This window comes from Propithecus coquereli, unplaced genomic scaffold (genome assembly GCF_000956105.1).
Source record: "Propithecus coquereli isolate 6110/MARCELLA unplaced genomic scaffold, Pcoq_1.0 Scaffold141, whole genome shotgun sequence".
Lineage (NCBI taxonomy): Eukaryota > Metazoa > Chordata > Mammalia > Primates > Indriidae > Propithecus > Propithecus coquereli.
In genome coordinates, this window is record NW_012138414.1 from 488242 (window position 1) to 506831 (window position 18590).

Consider the following 18590-nt stretch of genomic DNA (forward strand, 5'->3'; position numbering starts at 1 on the left):
GGTCGCCCGGCTTGGTTGCTCTACAATGAATTAAAACAGGTTTGTTTTGTCGTTAATCCAGTTTCTTTAGTTGCTCTTGATGGGAATGTTAGTGTGATTCATCATAGGTAGAAGAATAAGTCCCTGAAGTATAGTATTTTTATTATTTTCATTTGGAAATCTTTTTAATGCATGCCCACAAATGTTGATATTTGATTCATTAATCAAATGATATAGTTTTGGAAACAAGATCTGGACCCAGTGGTTGATCCAGCTTCAGGATCAAGGAGAGTAGTGTCTTTAGAAAAGTGTTACTTACGGACTGATCGCTCTATGAATTCTGTGGGACTTCAGTGCTGCCTGCTGAAATGAACATACACATTCAGCCTTTTCAGATACCTGAGACGAGTTTCTTTTTTGAGGAGAAGGGCAAATTTGAGAAAGCCAGGATGGGAGAACACTATTGTAGTTTAGATAGAGGAAACTCAAAGCCTTTTATCTCTGTGCCCAGCCACACCTTTTTCTCTTTCTGTGTCTGGCTTTCAGAGCCCTCTGAAATCTTACTGCTCACTTGATAATCTCTGGCTCCCTCCGTGTGGGCCTCAGGCACTCAGTGAACTTTTCAGTATTTGTTCCTTTGCCCTTGAAAAAAGGATAATACAACTGACCCACAGATCCGGTTATGTAACTGGTTGTTTCATCTTCCCGGCCAAGTGCATAGTCTTTATACCTGGGACGATCTTACCTGAAATGAAAAATAAATAAATAAACGAAGACTCAAGGGGCTGCCAAGCTTCATTCCTCAGCCTGTCTCGTTCTGTTCTTTGTGAGGCACAGTGTAGAAAAGAATGTTACAGAGAGGAATTGAAGTTACTGTGAAGAATTGTACACACTCAAAAGAATGCAAAAGAATTTTATGATGGGGAAGCATCAGGGTGTGGTGGGCAGGGGATGCTGTTCTTTGTGAACTGCTTGTCCACTTCGTAAACATGAAGAGAAAATAAAATAGGTTTTTATTTCTAAAAACTATGCTTTATGCATTTGTCATTCATTCCTAGAAACAGATTGCTTTGGTTGCTTGTGTCTCTGTACCAGGTTGTCCAACTTTGTGGGAGGCAGGCCGTGCTAGTGGTTAAGATTATTTTGTAAAACATCTTTTCTTAAAATCACAAATTAACAGCACTTTTACTGTTTACCTCTTATGGTTGTCGTGAAGAACACTTAGAGCAGTCAGGTAGTAAACACCATTACTAGGGTTTGCTATGCTAATATTCTGACAGCAGAGTGATTTACACTGGTTTGTTAAAGATGAAATAGCCATACAGAGTCAAGGTGCCTTCGATATTTGAAACATCTCTTTATACCATTTTAGCCATTGAGGTAAAAATTGGATAATAATAATATCAAGGAGCATAAAATCAATGAAAGCTTAGCCAGTTACATATTAATAATGATAATGTTCATTTGTCCTTGCTACTCAAATCCATGCGTGTATATTTGTGCAGCAGTTTATCCTAGTTTGTAGCGCTCTACTTTCAAATCTACTATTCCTTTTCTATCTTCTCTGGTGATAAAAGTTTAAGCATAATCTATGTTATACCTCACATAAGGGAAAAGTACAAAACAAGGGTATGACTATCTAATTTTCTAAAATGTTTGATATTTTACTCTCATTCTATTTACAAATTAAATTTTTCTTATTGCATAAAGTCAGTTAATCAGTGTATGAGTGTTGTTTTGTATCTTAATTTATCAATTCCAGACACGTAAATGGCAAAAGAATGTGTTATGAAGAAATAAAGAGACAAGACCACAGAGTCCCCTTATCAGGTATTTCATAAGTCTGCTTATTTTGAAAGTATAAATTCCACTCGATCAAGGACATTTTTCTAGAAAAATGGTTTGTAGTAAACACAGTTGTACTTTGACTAAGGCAGCGTGACCTTAACAGGTGTGCAGTTTGTCAGGAAGGGTCAAACCTGGGCACCAGGGGCTCAGGGACCTCCTGCCCTTCTCCCAGAGCAAAGGAGAGAGACCCAGCGTGCTTTGCCCGTGACGTTCTCTGCCTCTCGGGCCAATGTCATAGCCCCAACCTGGGCAGGTGCCTTGGAGGCTGTGTGACAGGAGGGACCACGCAGGGATAATCTTGCCACAAACACCAATTCCGTAAGTCTTTGTGAATGGCTTACTAATCAGTCAATGCTAACGCCAGGATGAATTTTTGAAATTTCCTGGAAATCTCATTAGGCTTATTAATTTGTTAAGAACTTCATTTGCCCAGGAGGATCACAATATGAGAAAAATCATGCCTTAGGGTTGGAATAACATTGAGAAAGAATAACATTGTTATGTGCTTGAAGATGGGAAGCCTATTCATCATGTATTGGTGGTGTCCGTGAGTTAGTTGAGAACAAAATAGTCAATAAATGCATTCAAAATTGTATCTTCTCTTGTTTTAAGATTTTCTTGCGTGGTTTGCTAACTTGAGGGTGTGTCATCTTAGTAGGAAGGTCCAAATAATCCAGTTTTGATGGTGATTATGGCCAGACTCTAGGATTGTTTATCCGGCAGTGACACATTTATTTTAGATGTGAACATCTCATCCCGACTCTGCCGAAGTGAGATTTAGAAGGGAATTAAAGGTTTCCTTGTTTGTTATGTGGCAAAATCTGATACATCTTATTTGAGGCTATGCTTTTACAGAGTCAGGAGACTAAGAAGGCTAGACACACAGAGCGTTCTGCTTGGAAGAGGAGGGCAAGGTCGGGCGGGCGGCTGGGGTTCCACCACCTGCGGCCACCATCAGCCACTCGGGCTGCACACACCTGCCCCGGCTCAGTATTTTCAGCCTGTATCCCGTCTGTTTCGTGACTACATTTTTAGATACACGATGACTAAGGGCCTGGGCTCTGGTTAAATTCTGGTTGCCTCACTTAACACGCATGGGCCTTTGAGAGGCTTTCTAGGGCTCCATGTCCTTACCTGTGGGAGAGACGTCATACTAGGACTTGCCTCTCTGACTGTCCTGAGGAATACAGGCCCTCGGTGTAGTGCCTGCGGATTGGAAGCACACAGTGAATACTGGTTGTTCCTCTCCCCTGCTCAGTCCAGGTATTTGAAGTCCGTGCTTTACCTCACTGCCCTCCCAAAGGCCCCGAGCATCTTAGAGCCACGCGTCTAAGTTCAGGACTGCCTCGCTGCCACTGGGCCACCAAGGTGGTCTTTCGAGGCTCAGCTGTTAGACTGCGTTTGTTGATCTCACAGATCTCTTAAGCGGTGAGAGCTGAAGTCATCGCACAGTGAGAAAGCTTGTCACAGACACAACATGAATTCCTGGGGGCCACACCATGACTCAGTAGCCGAGTCAGGAGCGAGACAGTCCCCACCAACCCTGGAGGTTTAGATGCTTCTGCACCGTGATTGTTAGTCCTTCGTATCCGTGCTCTTCCACCCTGGCTCCAAGTGTAGCTTCTGATTCGTGTTCTTCCTCTTAAACTCACACCCTCTTCCCCTGTCTCGTTTTCTCTGCTTTCCTTCTCCTTTTTGGATGACGGCCTCTGTTTCATCCCCCACTTTCTCTTGGAATAGGCTCCCATTTCCTTTATCACAAACCCTGCTCTGTAAAAATAAAAACTCAGCCTGGCTCTTTCTAGAGAGCTGTGCTCATGCTTTGGACAGCATTTCTCTGCATCCTTATTACAAATCCTTAAGAATTAAGTGCCTGTGGCATCACTGTAAATAGCAACGATGATCCTCGGCGGTAGTCCCGTATACTCCTCGTCCTTGCTTTGGGGCAAACTTACACCCTGAAATTCTCACTGGGTCTTTTATTTTTTTTTTTTAGAGGCAGAGTCTCACTCTGTCACCCAGGCTAGAGTGCAGAGGCATGATCATAGCTCACTGCAGCCTCCAACTCCTGGGCTCAAGCCATCCTCCCACCTCAGCCTCCTGAGTAGCTGGAACTACAGGCATGCTCCACCATGCCCAGCTAACTTTTTTTATTCTTTGTAGAGATGGGGTCTTGCTATATTGCCCAGGCTGGTCTCAAACTCCTGGCCTTAAGCGATCCTCCCACCTTGGCCTCCCAAAGTGCTGAGATTATAGGCATGAACCACTGTGCCTGGCTGTCACTGGGTCTTGATGCCAGAGTGCCAGCCACATTCTGCTCTGTGACACGAATATGTCCTGTGCTTCCTTTGGGTCTGGGGCTACTTTCCCACAGTGCTTGTTCACACTGTCTGTGTTATTTCTGGATAAGGGTCTTCTACAGCCTTCCAGAAGAGAATTTATGTCTTTTTACATCTGAACTTCAAAGCGTTGGACTTGTAGTCCCCTCGTGCTGTTTTCCATGAAGACCCCCTGTCTCCCAGCTCCCAGTGGTTACCTCAGTAATGGGGGGTGATTTGTCACTGCGGGGGAGCCCTATCCACACTGGAGAGTGTTTTAAACGTGGCAGTCCTGAGCGTGGCCCCCCACAGACTGTGGGAAGCAGCTGAGTAAACGACTGCTAGCGGTACCTACTGTTTATACTTGGAAAAGATGACAATAGAGCTCCCTTCTAACTCCAAGCAGCCATGAGAGCAGGAAAATGTTTGCTCCTCCTCTGACAAAGCTAAAAATTCTAACTCGGTGTTTACTGGCCTCATAAATATTTGATTGAATAGAGATGAGTTTCATTCATTTGTCATGGGTTGTCTTTGGTAATAATCTCAAAAGGCAGTATGTCATCATGTCATTATGGGAAACTCTTTGAATCCAAACCCGAGTCCTGGTTCTTGCACTTACTAGCTGGAGACCTTGGCCATGTGACTATTAACCTCACATTAGAGTGTGTTCCCCAGCTGCGAAATGGAGCTGATGATACTCTACCTAGCTTTTAGGATCGTCGTAAGGACCAAGCAAAGTGAAGTAGATGAAAGCACTGTGTAACTTATTTAGGTGTGTGCTATTATTATCGTGATGCTCCTCTTAAGTTTAGTACTTTTTTTTTTTTTTTTTTTAGGTGTGTGCTATTATTATCGTGATGCTCCTCTTAAGTTTAGTACTTTTTTTTTTTTTTTCTGGAGACTTGCTCTGTCACCCAGGCTAGAATGCACTGGCGTTGTCAAAGGTCACAGCAACCTCAAACTCCTGGGCTCAAGCCATCCTCCTGCCTCAGCCTCCTGCGTATCTGGAACTACGGGTGTACATCACCATGCCCGGCTAATTTTTGTATTTTTTGTAGAGATGAGGTCTTGTTCTTGCTCAGGCTGGTCTCAAACTCCTGGCCTCAAGCAGTCCTCCTGCCTTGGCCTCCCAGAATGCTAGGATAATAGATGTGAGACACCACGCCCAGCCAAGTTTAGTACTTTTAATTCTAGTCATTTTCCTATCTCTGTAAGATACTGCAGCAAAATATTTCCACACTGGGAGATTTGAATCTTTCTGTGGCCAAGATATTCTCCTCCCTGTCACGGGAATCCCCGGCCATTTCATGTGCATGGCCCTGGGATGTAAACTCAGATTCACGTTGTCACTGAAACGTGCGAAGGTGACAGTCCCCTGACACAAGTGTGAAATGTGGGTGAACAGAAAGAAACCTTCCCACAGCCCCTGGGATGGTTGCATTGGTTGAAAACTGTGAAAAATATAAAAATATTCCCTGTGGAACCCAGTGGAAGGAACGGACTCTCTGACTTTGCCTCAGAGCCCCATGGCCACAGCTCACAGCTGTGCTGGGACGAACTTTAGCATCTCTCAACACACACCCCTGGTGACACAGTCCGTGTGCAAAAGGACCTGGCATCCGCTATAGACCATCTAATGGCCTCAATTAAAAGAAAAGAATGGATGAGTACTCAGAAATGTGATGTGGCTTCTTGTTTCTCCTTATTTCACAGAAACTAACATGTAGATTTTGAGGTCCTAATTAAAAAAAAAAAGCAAAGCCCAACCTTGTAAATGCTCACACGGATCCTATTTTAATAGTTCCTTAACCCTGTCTCACTGCCTCCCTCTTCCCTGTGTTCAGAGTTTACTAGCCATGAAGTAAGCTGTTCACTAATAGTATTACAAATAAATAAAATAATCCAATAAGTATTAAAATAAAACACAAAATAACATTTATCCGTAACTTAACCTAATTCTAAAAAAAGATGTGGCAGAAGCAGCAGGAGCAGGGCTTTTGGCGAATTCCAGGGGTGCTCCTGTGTTTAGGCGAAAGCTGATTTCTGGGAAGCGCCTTATCACATGTCCCCGTCTCTCCTCGTGTCACGCCCACGTCCCGGATGGTGTCACGCCCGGCAGGTCTGTGCACAGCGCTCCCCAGGTGGGCGTGACCCGACCCGGGCGCTCGGTGTCCCGAGGCCGAGACGGCGGGGCGGGGTGGGGCGCAGGGCAGGGCGCCGCTCACCGCGCGGTTCCTTCTGTCTTGCAGAGACTCCGACCTGTTTCTGTTGGACACCCGCGTAGTGTGGGCCTCAGAAGAAGGCTGGCTGGAGTTTGACATCACGGCCACTAGCAATCTGTGGGTCGTGACGCCGCAGCACAACATGGGGCTTCAGCTGAGCGTGGTGACGCGGGATGGTAAGTGGCCACGCGCTCGCCGCCGCAGTCCGGCGAGTCGCCATTTCCGTTCATGCCCTTTGCAGCAGTCGTGGCAGACCGTGGTCGATAGCCAAGTTCTCAGCCCCGGGAGGGCCTCGTTTACGGTGCCCTCGTGACTGCTACTGAGAACCAAAACCTTTCCCTGAGGTATTCTGGAAAGGACTTGGGGACACATCCCCCCAGAGGGTGGTCAGGGCGCGGAGGGGGACGGTGAGAGGACAGCCGTCCTAGGCGGAGGCAGAAGGAGGACACAGAGAGGGGCAGGCGCATCGCTTTAGATCCCGAGGAGCAGGTTTGCCGAGGGACCTCCAGCGCCCATTCCTCCTGCGGCACCAAAGCGTGGCAGCTCAAGGTCCCCGTTGCCGATCGCGCCCCCCAGGGGCCCTCAGGCTGTGCACGTTCCGCGCGTGCGTCACCTCGCTGGTTGAGAAGAAACACGCTAGAAAGCAAAAGCGACTGCAGGCGAGTAGACTAGAGACGGGGCCGCCCGGAGTTCACGCGGCTGCTCGGTGGGATTCCCGTACCTTTGAGGGGAGGCTTGCGCTCTGCGCGTGCACGGGGCTCTCAAACCCGTGCACGGGTTTGAGAACGCAGGATTTTCTTCCTCTTGCTCATTCTTTACGGGTAGCACTTCGGGAGACCAGGAAGTGCCCCTTAACTGTGCAGCTGCGGGATAAGGTTTAGTGCAATGAAGCGAAGCGTGCTTTCGTTTGCATTGAAGGAGTCCACATCCACCCCCGGGCCGCAGGCCTGGTGGGCAGAGACGGCCCTTATGACAAGCAGCCTTTCATGGTGGCTTTCTTCAAAGTGAGCGAGGTCCACGTGCGCTCCACCAGGTCAGCCTCCGGCCGGCGCCGACAGCAGAGCCGCAACCGCTCCACCCAGTCCCAGGACGTGTCCCGGGTCTCCAGCGCTTCAGGTAGGTTTGGGGGGAGCCTGTTTTTCCAGGAGACCTGGCTGGCCTCCGTGAGAATAAACATCGTGCTCGTGGCCCCAGATGGTGAGCAACTTCTGCACAACAAATACAGAGGCCTGTCGGGTATCATACGGATTATGGGGCCTCATCATGGTCACCGATCATCTGGGTGGGTTCCCGGGGCCGTCAGCCCCGAACGCTTGTTACCTGAAGACTGAGTGTGCAGCCTGCAGGCATCGTGACTACCTGTTTATCAGACAAGCATCTTTCTGTTTGGTTAGGTTTCTCCAACTCTTTTTTCATTCCTATCAAAACCGTGGGACCACCTAGACTTTTTTTCTAGTTGTGTTATGCCTAGAGGGCTGTGATGTGCAAATAAACTTGGTACGTTTGTGTAATATGGACTTGTATTTGTCAGCACTCTTGGCCGGAAGAGTTGGAAAGTCAGCTTGAACAGCCCTCTAGGATAGGTTTTATTGGATCACTTAACTGAGAAGTCCAGGGGTTCTAGCTTTAGGCATGGCTGGATCCATGGGCTTGGACGATACCAGGAATCTCTCTTCTCTTTTTCTGTTTTCCTTTGTTGGTGGCATTCTCAGAAAGACTGTCTCTATATGGTGGCCAGGAAGGCAACCAACAGTTCTAGGATTTTGTCACTCTTGGCAACCTTAACCTCAGACAGGGAGCCCTTCTTCAGCCGAAAGCCAGACATGACTCTCGTTGGCTCGGCTTGGGTGGTGTGCCCCACCCTGGAGCTAGGGAATGAGATCGATCCCACCGCCCAAAACAGACAAGTTCAAAGGGCAAGGGAGAGGAGCCAGCCCCGACTGCCGAGTGTCAGTTCAGCGGTCCTGCAGAAGCGTTCCTTCCATGGCCGTGCCTTTTTTGGAGGTGGCATGGAAGTCCACTCATGGAAACACAGAGAAGGCGGGGGCAGATGTTCCCTTCTGTCAGCCAGTCACATAGCTAGTGAGTATGGAATTGAAACTCAAACATTTCTGACTCGAAAGCCAGTGCGAGTTCTGGGGTTCCTTTGGTTGCTTAAAGAACCTGGGAGTCAAGCATGAAGTCAAGGATTTGCAGTGGGGGGATTTGCAGGCAGAGAACTTGCTACCCAGGAACTCTGGACAAACCTACTCCGTTTCAGCTTCAGTTTACTCATCTGTAAGGTGAGGATGATGCATAGCCTGCAGATTTTCTGGGATTAGATGAAAAGCATCAAAATCTGGCTCATAATAGCCCTCAAAGATTAGTTATATCCAGCTATAGGAAGTAGGTTGTCAGGGCATATGCTGGGATCCCTGGAAAGGAAGGGAGACACTTCTGGAAGACACGTTAATTTTTCCAGGTGACTGTATACACGTGTCCTTTTCAGTGGCCAGAAAGAGTTAATGCCGCCTCCCAAGATACCTAATCTTTCTCTGGGAGGAAGAGACTGCGTTTTCGGTTCTGACTTAATAAGCTGTCTCTTTTACCAGTACCTTGGACGTGGAACTTGAGGATCCACCACCCAGTGTGATGTGACATTTTGCTGCTTATCATCCTGGTGTTTCCTGGAAGCCTTGCACAGCATGGGTGTTCCTGTGTTTACCACCAGAAACAGTCTGGGCTGGGGTTTTTGAAAAAGGAGGAGGAGGAGGAGGAGAAATGCTTGCTTTCCTTGATTGACTTCAGAGGCAGCCTGCTGAACAGAGTTAATAATCTCCGTGTTTTCCTCCGGGGTATGATGCTGAAGTCTGCCAGTGGTAGGCTTCAATTTATTAATGAACTGTGGTCGGTTTGGTACGGGGACCTCAGACGTGGAGGCATCTCTTGAAATGCTGATTGCTTTTTAAAATTAAAATTTCACTTGATTTATTCAGCATCCCCCTCTCCACACCCCCGTCCACCCTGGCCCACCCGATATACACAGCAGTGTTTTTAAATTGAGAAAACATGTTGTGCCTGATTTGGGTTTAAGCAATGTCACCCAATTATTATTTTCCAAGCCCCTTTCAACTTTTTTTTCCAGTTTGATGAGTTTAAATTAAATATGGATATTAAAATTGATCTAATTTGCAGTAAGATGCGACGGTCTCTGTTTTTCTCTCCGTTGGGCTCCCGCGTCCCAGCACGGTACTTCCAAGTTTGCTTTGCTCCTTTCAGCAGAGCTAAGGCAAGAGAGTTCATAGCAAGTCCCTCTGGCCTCACCTATTTAAAAGCCCCCAAGAGAGCGTTACTGCGAAGGATCCTCCCTCCTCCTCACTCTCTTCAAAGCTCCTCTCAAGTGATCTGAGAAATCGCTCGTGTCTGGCCCACTGAGGTGCTGCTTTCAATATTTGGCTCCTTCCGTATTTATTCTTCTGTTAATGGGAGTGGACGTGCAGAGGAAGGGACTTCCAGAAGGATAGCCTGCTACCTGGAGAAGTGGGCTGTCTGGTTTTCTCTCCCTTGTGAGGCCAGATGTTGCCGGGCCTTTGTGAACCAGGTAGATGTTGCAGAGACGGAGGAGTCGTGCTCTCTGGCATCCCTGCAGTCTCTGGCAGACGTCCCCTGGTAAATCTTTTTGGAGGTGGAAGGAAGAGATTGCTTTGCCTCTGCTGCCCCCTTCTTCCACAGTTGCTCCCAAGGAACTGATAGTTCTCTGCTGAAACAACCACCACCAGGAGCAGCCCACCGGGATCGTCCTGCATCTGGGTAAAGAAGTTAATGTCATTCATCAAATTGCCTGTCATCAGGGTGACACGTGGCAGGGAAACAAGTGGCTATTTTTGGAACTGAGCTGTCTGTCTATGCCTGAGACGGCAGGACTAGTCCGTAACAGCAGAAGAGCCCGAGAGCCCCACCACCCACCGAAATCTAGTCTAACATTTGTACTTGGCTTTCAAGCTGGACTTTCCAAACACGTGCGCCGGACCGTGGGTTTGGATTGAAGTCTCCCTGGATGGTTTGCGCTTGCCCTTGCTTCTCTGCAGCTGTCAGCTCCAAGTGAAGGCTACGTGTTGGCCGTGTTACACTTCTCCAGGGGGCTTGCATAGCCTCTGCGTGGTATCGTTTATCGTTTTTTAATACGTTTTACTAGTCCTGGAGCAAGCTGTCCTGTGCAGCCCGCTGGGGAGTCTAATGAACCTGGCACGTCTTTTCCAGCCTTCATTTTTCACTACCCTGCTGCTCCAGCGGCACCTGCCCTTGGGTTCTGTAGCGCCAGCTTGGTGGTCTCTTTCTACTTGCTGCCATTCACCCCCCTTTATGGTAGCTTCCTCTTGGGGTTCATTGCTTTGTCTCCTGGAGCACTGTGACATCACTTGGCCAATCCACTGCAAGGTCCATGAACAAATGGCCTTGAAAGATGATGCCATCTGGTGATTCTAAATTCTGATCTAGCTAATTTTCCAAGATGTTTCCAATGCAATGTCACCCAATTATTATTGGGTGACCCAATGTCACCCCAAGACATCTTTGGGGAGGGTGGGTAGTTCATGCGACTTCAAGTCAGCCAGTGAGTCTGAGGGTTTCTGCCCCGTCAGCTAGCTGGCTGCTGACATTGTGGCTTAGAATTGGTCTTTGTTTTGGCAGATGACAGTTTGGAAACATCATCTGCCACTTTTAACAATTCATGTAAAATTGGAGTAGTCTGTTTCATTCTTGATGTTTATGTTGCCACTACCCAGCTCTGACAACTGTCTGTGAACCCAACAACCTCTCAAGGCCCTTTGGGATGAGTCTGTCACTGTACTAGTGCTACCTGTCAGTGTTGCTCCCAGTAGCTTCTCCTTCCCGCTCTTTCCCACTCATCCAAACGTGTATCTTTAAGGACTCCAGGGGAAAAATGTGGCTCTGGTGTACATCTAGGTACACTATTGATCTTCTCATCGATAGTTCACAGCTCTATTCTTTAAGCTTCCTAATCAGGACCGTTCAGTATGCTTCCAGCATGAGAAAGGGAACCAGAATTCATCTCTTACAAAACTACTGTGTGAGAACTTTATTGTGGCTATGCAGTTTTTTTTTTTTTTTCTTTCTGAGACAGAGTCTCACTCTGTTGCCTGGGCTAGAGTGCCGTGGTGTCAGCCTAGCTCACAGCAACCTCAAACTCCTGGGCTCAAGCGATCCTCCTGCCTCAGCCTCCCGAGTAGCTGGGACTACAGGCATGCGCCACCATGCCCGGCTAATTTTTTCTATATATATTTTTAGTTGTCCAATTAATTTCTTTCTATTTTTAGTAGAGACGGGGTTTCGAACTCTTGCTCAGGCTGGTTTCGAACTCCTGAGCTCAAACGATCCGCCTGCCTCGGCCTCCCAGAGAGCTAGGATTACAGGCTTGAGCCACCGCGCCTGGCCCAGTTTTTTGCTATAGATTTCAAGGAACTCCAGTGCACAGACCGGGGATCTTGTTCTTACAGTGTCCCTGTACCCTGTCCTTGGCGTCCTTGGGTTGGGGGTGCCAAAGCTGAGTGGTCGGCCCCCCATGGCCATCCAAAGCTTGGGGAAAGTAGACACAGCTCAGAACCGTGAATCAGCAGTTTGTAGTTCTTCCGAAATGTTGGGAATTTTACTTTGTCACTTTGATCTTAAATTAAAATTTTAGGGCCTCCAGCTTGGCCTGCAGATGTCTTCGTTAAGAAGTAGAGGCTTGTTCAGGGCCTCCTAAATGAAATCGAACTGTAATTCTCCACAGCTGCCAAGGGCAGGCATGGCATATGGTGACTGAAAGGGGGGAATCATTTCAAACTCCACTTTCGGCATGCTCGACCCTCATTGACCAGGAGGCATCTTCAGGACAGTAGTTATCCAGAAGTGAAGCAGGTCGGAAAGTTCCCTTCTACCTCATTCCAAGGTTAACCAAACGGCAGCCGTGCTAAAAGGCAGTGATAAGGAGGCATAAGCAAGGTGCCTAAATAATGCCCCAAGCGTTACCAACCCTGGTAGGGTACCGGGGCCCAGAGGCTCAGTCTAGGAAGTGGCACAGGGTACAGAAGGCGCTCAGAGCTCAGTCTTTAAGGGAAGCCTTTGTCTGTTTTCAAGACGAGTAGTTCCATATTCTCTTAGAATCAAGACAAAAGCTGAGAATACACCAAAGTCCCACTAAGATGAAATGGAGCCTCCTCGTTGCCTCTGGGGCCAACCATCCAGGTTGTAGACAAAATCTAGCCTTTGAAAAATCAAGCTGTCCCCCCAACCTGTTAAGAAATTATTGACACCAGAAATCAGAACCCGGCGTGGTCCCCAGCCTCCGCCGTGTGAGTGACACAGGGAACCGGCCCTTCCAACCTGCTCCTCGATGGCGGTATTGATTCTGTAGGGTGCGGGAGAGCCAGAGGCTTGTTTGGGATGAGACAGGACCAATAAGGCCCAGGGATACGCGAAGAGTGGCCAGGCCCGTGAAGATAGAGGTGCCACTTGAACAGCCACTATACAGTCCTTGCCCTTGTCATTTTAGGAGAGATGGGAAATAAAAGTAGTGAACTGTTCCCTCTACAAAACAAGTTTCCTTTGGAAAGAGTTTGTAGCCTGAGCTCAGAAAAGCTGGGAAATGCAGCATGGAGCTTGCTGAGCTCCTGCTGCGCTGGTATTTTCCTGGCTGCGTGTGACCTGCTGAGCAGGGACAGCCCAGCTGAGCTGGTGGGGCTGCAGGGTCAGCCCGTGGTGGCTGAGCAGCCCCTCTGCAGAAGCCCCTGCCCAGGGCAGCTTTCTGCCCACCTCTCACTCTCCTTCCCTCCCACCTGGTATCTACCGTGACTTTGTCTCTTTTTTCCGTTTGTTTCCCTCCCCCATCTTCCCCTTTGTTTCTCTCTCCCTCTGCTCTACCATGGTTGGAAAGAACAGTGGGTGGGCTGCCCAGGCCCCTGGGATGGGGCTGGGCTTTGGCTGCTGCGATTCAGGTGCACCCGCCCCCCGGAGCTCCAGCCGTGTTGGCAGCTGCACCGTGCGCCGCTCTGTGGCCTCTGCCCAGGGAGCAGCCTCCCTGCCTGCTGCCTGCCCTGAGAGTCAGGACACGGCTGTGCCCTACCCCCTCTCCCAGGGCTCATCCCCCTGGGGATCTCATGGCCTTCGGTGCCAGGGCAGCCTGCGTGTCGCTGGCCTCTCATGGCACGTACCGATTCCGCTTCAGGAATAAGCCGACAGTGGGGTGCCAGCTCTCCCATAACGTGGCTCCTCCGCACCTCGCTGCGTACGCACTTTTCTGGAGGACCAAATGCGAAGGATGCTGGATGGAATTAACCCAGATGTCCTCCTTAGGGCAGTGGGGTGTGACCCCATGGTCAAGGTACAGCCAGCATTCAGGGTACAAGCAGTGTACCGTGCACATGGCCACTGCCTGGGGCGTGGCTCAGCCGTCGGGCATGAACGGGATACTCTGTATGCTTCACTGTTCGGAAGGCCTGAATGAGATGCAAACCTCCCCCGCCAAAGAATCGGGAAAATATAGGCTTAAAAACGGACGCATTTGGAGCACTACAGCCTGGACCTCTCTGCCCAGCTGTGTTGTCCTTCCATGAGGGACTGTGCCTGTCTCTGCTGGTCACTTTACCTTTCCCACTGTGGAGCGTGGGAGTTCTTGCTGAAGGATGATCTTCTGGAAGGAAAGTAGGCAGGTCTGTCTCAGATCCTTATAGTTCATCCCCAGCCCCCTAAGGGAGCTTTTGAAGCTTCCTGTGGGATGGGCCCCACCTGTCCTACACTATGAGATAAAATCATTTAAATCTCATATACGAAGCCATTTTTTTTCCTACGAATACTTGAGGTTTTTTTGTTTTGCTTTGCTTTGGTGGGGATTATAAAGGATAGCAAAATGTTTGTTGCTTAAGTGGCTTTAGGAAAAATTAAAAGTCAAGTCTGGGGCCACAAAAAAAATTTAAAAATAAATCTCCATTTAAAACCCATGTTTAAATGTCTATAATGCTCATCTGGAGAAGAGAGGAAGGACTTGGGCATTTTAACACCAATCATATCTGAAGGTTTCTCCACGGGAGGGGATGGAATGGGAGGCCTTTCACGCTGCAAAAGGCAATTCGGACGTTCTGATGTAGCCAAAGCTCAAAACCTGTGGTGAGGGATGTTTCTTTCCTGCTTCAGAGTAGACTCGGGAGTCACCTTACGGTTATGGAAGAAATTCGTCGTGGGGGCTTCTGTGATCGTGAGATTTGGTCACTGGATCGCCGAACAGTTTTTCTGCCCAAACCCACCAGTGGCTCGGCCCTGCTCGTCCAAGCCGTCCCGGGCGAGCCGGGCTGCTGGGCACTTGCCCCGCCCTCCACTTTCGTGTCAAAGAACTGGTTGGAGGACTGGATTTCACCTTCTGTGCTCAACTTTGAAAGAGCTGATCCCTTGAAAAAAGCTTTTTTTTCTTGAAATTTTTTTTTTTTTAAATTTCTAAGATTTTTCAGGCTGAGTAGGACCAAGATTGGGCCTTCCCTGCAGCTGTGCCCTGGCGATGCCCAGGGCCCGGGTGCGGTGATAGCATCACCTGTGTGTGAGCCTCTGGAAGGTGGCAGCTCCGGTTCCAGTGTCCACAGGCTCACCCAGACCACGGGACCCGTCCTCAGTGACTCTTACTCATGGTCTGGGCTTGGGCTCGGAACTCTGCGCTTCGGAGAAACTCCCTGGTAATTCTTCGATTCGGTGCCGGCAGCCCACAGGTCAGACGCGGAGCACTGCTGTCCTGGGAACGGGCCTGCCTTAGTTTGGGGGCTGTTTCTTTGGGGTTTTTGGTCCTTGCTTCTCCCCAGCACTCCACCTTCCTGTCTTGGCCCTGCCGTGGTCTGGCGAGCCCGTTTGGACAGAGCTATGTGACCTTCCTTCCTCCCACTGAAGCGGGATGTTCCCGGGAAATTTTAACTGCATAAATTTTTACTGGCCCTCTTTAGACCATTCATCTAAACAAATATCAAGTATGGTGGCAGTGAGGGGAAAGTTTTTCTGCAATCTGTCAATCTGTTAAAAAAAAGAAAAAAAAAAGCGTGTCAGTGTAATTCCACGTGGAAGCCAGGGTACTGACCCCGTGCGGCAGATGCGAGTATTCCGAGGCGCATCGGCCTTCGCGAATATTTACACGTTCTTTGCCAGCACTGAGCGTGGAGTTACGAGGAAACTTAAGCATGGCCCCAGAGTATCTGTAGGAAAAAAAGCAGGAGAGTTGAATTCCTCCCTTTCCTCTCTCTGGCCCTGATCCTTACTTAACAAAAATGTCAGTGTCTAGCTCTAAAAGAAATAGCTGTTCTTACAGAGAAAGTTCTCTTTGTTGAGCACCGAGTCAACTCAGCAGCAGGTTCACAGAAAACGAGAACTGAAGTCAGGAGCGAGCCCCTTCAACTATGTCGTCATGATTCTGACCAGCAGAAAGAGAAACTGGAAGTCCAGATGTGAAATGTTGTCCCTACCCATGTTCTGAGGACAGTTCCTTAGCACCAACTGGGTGTCCCCTGAGTCAGTTCTGACAGTGGCCACCTGGAGTCAGTGCTGACCCCACAAGTCAAAGGGCAAGGTCCCCAGTGAGAGTGTCCTCGTTTCAGACACCAGCTCAGCAACTCAGAGCTTGCCTTCCGGACACCCAATGGACACAGGCAATCCTGAGACTCAGGCCACGATGGCGTCACCACGTTCGTGAATTTCCTGATGACGACGAAGGGAAGTGACGGCGACAGCAATGCAGTTCTCCTGTCATTCCTGCGCATACACGTTACGCTTGCTCCTTTGTCCCTGGCAGCTCCTCCTCCTCATGGGACCCACAGTCACTCTGCTCCTCTTGAATCTGGTGAGGAAGATGCTGGCAGCTGCCACCTCAGGTCTCTGATGGCTACTTATGCAGATGCTAAAATGCTTTACCTGCTAACTGAGCATCCAATACACCAGTGGAGTTGACGCATCAAATTAACCATCACAGCGCTCTTCACTGAATGCAGTAGAAACAGACTGTAATTAACGTAAAGAGAAAGGGTATCAGGGTACTCATCCAGTCAACAAAGAGAGAACCAGAGAACTTCATGGAATCAGGGCCCAGCTCGGATATGGCCATGGGGACAACGTGCTTTGGACACCATGCCTGGGCCATGACCCTGGACCGTGGCTGCCGTGCCACCATTCTTGATTTCACCTTTGAGTCGCTCCCTCAAGTTATATATAGTACAGGGTGGGGGGTGTGATTGGCTTTGATGAAGTCATGAGCCTCTAGTGCAGCTGCGGGTGGGGAAGAGGGGAGTGATCTGTCATGGCAGATGGGACTGAGTCTCACCTATCTAGGAATCCCCTCAAGTGAGAAGTGTTCCTGAAAGCTAGGTAGCCAACTATAAATAACTGCAACAGCTGGGTACGGAATTCTAGGTTGATGGCATCAATTTTATGGTATTATTTAATTTTCCAGTGTGTATTTTTGTTAAGAAGTTTACTATCGATCTACTTTGTGTTCCTTTGTAGGTAATTTTCCTTTTAATCTCAGGGTTGCTTTTTAAGAATTTCTCTATGTATTTGATATACTACAGTTTCATCAGATGTGGCTAGATAGGAATTTATTTGGTCTATTTGGGACTCATCGTGACTTTGCAATTTAAAGGTGTTTGTTTGCCTTTCTTCCGTTCTACTATAGAAAATTCCCAGCCATTGTATCATCAAATATTACTTCTCCTCTATTACTATCATCAGAAATTCCTATTTAGAAATACGTTGGACTTTTCATTCTATCTTCTGTGTCTCTTTACAGAGAGAGAAACCTATTTTGTGGCCATTTGACTCTGCTATATTTGAAGAGGTTTGTTGAAATATACTGTTTAATTCTTTAAACAACCAATGTTCTTTTTCATATCTACCTGTTCTTTTTTCATGTTTCTCCCCCATAATGTTCTTGTTTTCAGGTTTCTAGTCCTTCTTTTATCCCTTTCATTAATTAAGGTATCTTCCTTTACAGCCTCGTCCAGAGACTACTCTCACCTGCAGTTTCTGGAGTCTGGGAATCTTCTCCCGCATTCCAGCTCTCCTCTTGAGACACTGGTTTGTGTGGCTGGTTCTTTTTTTGTTGAGGGGTTATATTCAGCAGGAAGTTTTTGTCTTGCGGTGGTGGTTGGTTGCTTTTCACGGAGAGAGTCCTTGGCACCCGACACTGTGAAGATTTCCATCCAGTGCCGCTCCTGGGTTGTAGCTGGAGCTACGGTTGGGGTGGTCCTGCAAGCTGAGGTGGGCAGGTGGGAAGAATGAACAGATTTAGAATTGGAAAACCATCTCAAAACGCTGTCTCATCTCTCCTTCCAGTATAGGTCACTGACCTGACTTACTGTTTGTCTCTTTCCTTTATAAAAATCATAAAATCTGTATGTTCTCTCCTTCAGGGCCAGGAAGTCCAGGAGTGCAAGTAAGAAAGTCCAGTTCAAACAGGATTTCATCCATTAGGTGACTCAGTGGCTTATGTCATTGAAAGGGGCAGAGGTAGCCTGAAGATGACGTGGGCTCTCATGTCCACTGACATCCCCATTGATGAAGAACCTTTCTCTGAAGTTTCCTCCTTTCCCTGCATCTCTCTGCCCTCTCTAGAACCCTCCAACATAGCTACAGATTGATTAATCCTGTAGAATCTCAGCTCTAAATATGTCACTCTGTGGCTCAGAAACCTCCCAAGGCTCACTCTGTGCCTCTGGTAGGAAGTCCACGTCACTGTGGTCGGCACCCTAGGCCACCCATTTGTCCAGCTTTATCTCACCTGCCGCCTCCTCACGTGTCCCAGAATCCCTCCTAACACAATGACTCTTCTCTCTCCCGCTGACCTGCCCCTCTGTGAGCTCCCCGTGGTGCTTATCTACCTGCGGTCCTGGCACGTAGCATCCGTATTCCGACTTGCATTTGAGTTACTGTGTACATGTCTCACACCATCCCTTGAATCTCTAAGTTCTTGGAGGAGGGAAGCTGCATCTGACTCATCTTCTACTTGCCCTGGTGCCAGGCAGAAAGCACGTCACGGAAGAGCTGCTCCGACAGGCCTCAGTGAATCAGTGATTAGGTTAAACCAGGCTAGTGGCTCTTTCCTGTAACACACGGGGCGGGTATATACACTTCAGTGGTCTCACAGAGAACCGCTGGCTTAGGAGCCGTTGCTTTAGTGCAGAAGGGCTCACCCCTGGCCGCGAGGCTGGAGTACAACATGAGA

General features: G+C 48.4%; 1 protein-coding gene across 1 annotated transcript in view; it reads left to right on the forward strand.

Annotated features, from left to right (window-relative positions):
- Positions 1-18590, forward strand: part of BMP6 (bone morphogenetic protein 6) — a 179966-nt gene that overhangs the window by 158140 nt on the left and 3236 nt on the right. The window contains exons 3-4 of the mRNA XM_012639629.1: positions 6395-6543; positions 7286-7483. Coding sequence (XP_012495083.1) covers positions 6395-6543; positions 7286-7483 — 347 coding nt within the window. The remainder of the gene's footprint in view (positions 1-6394; positions 6544-7285; positions 7484-18590) is intronic.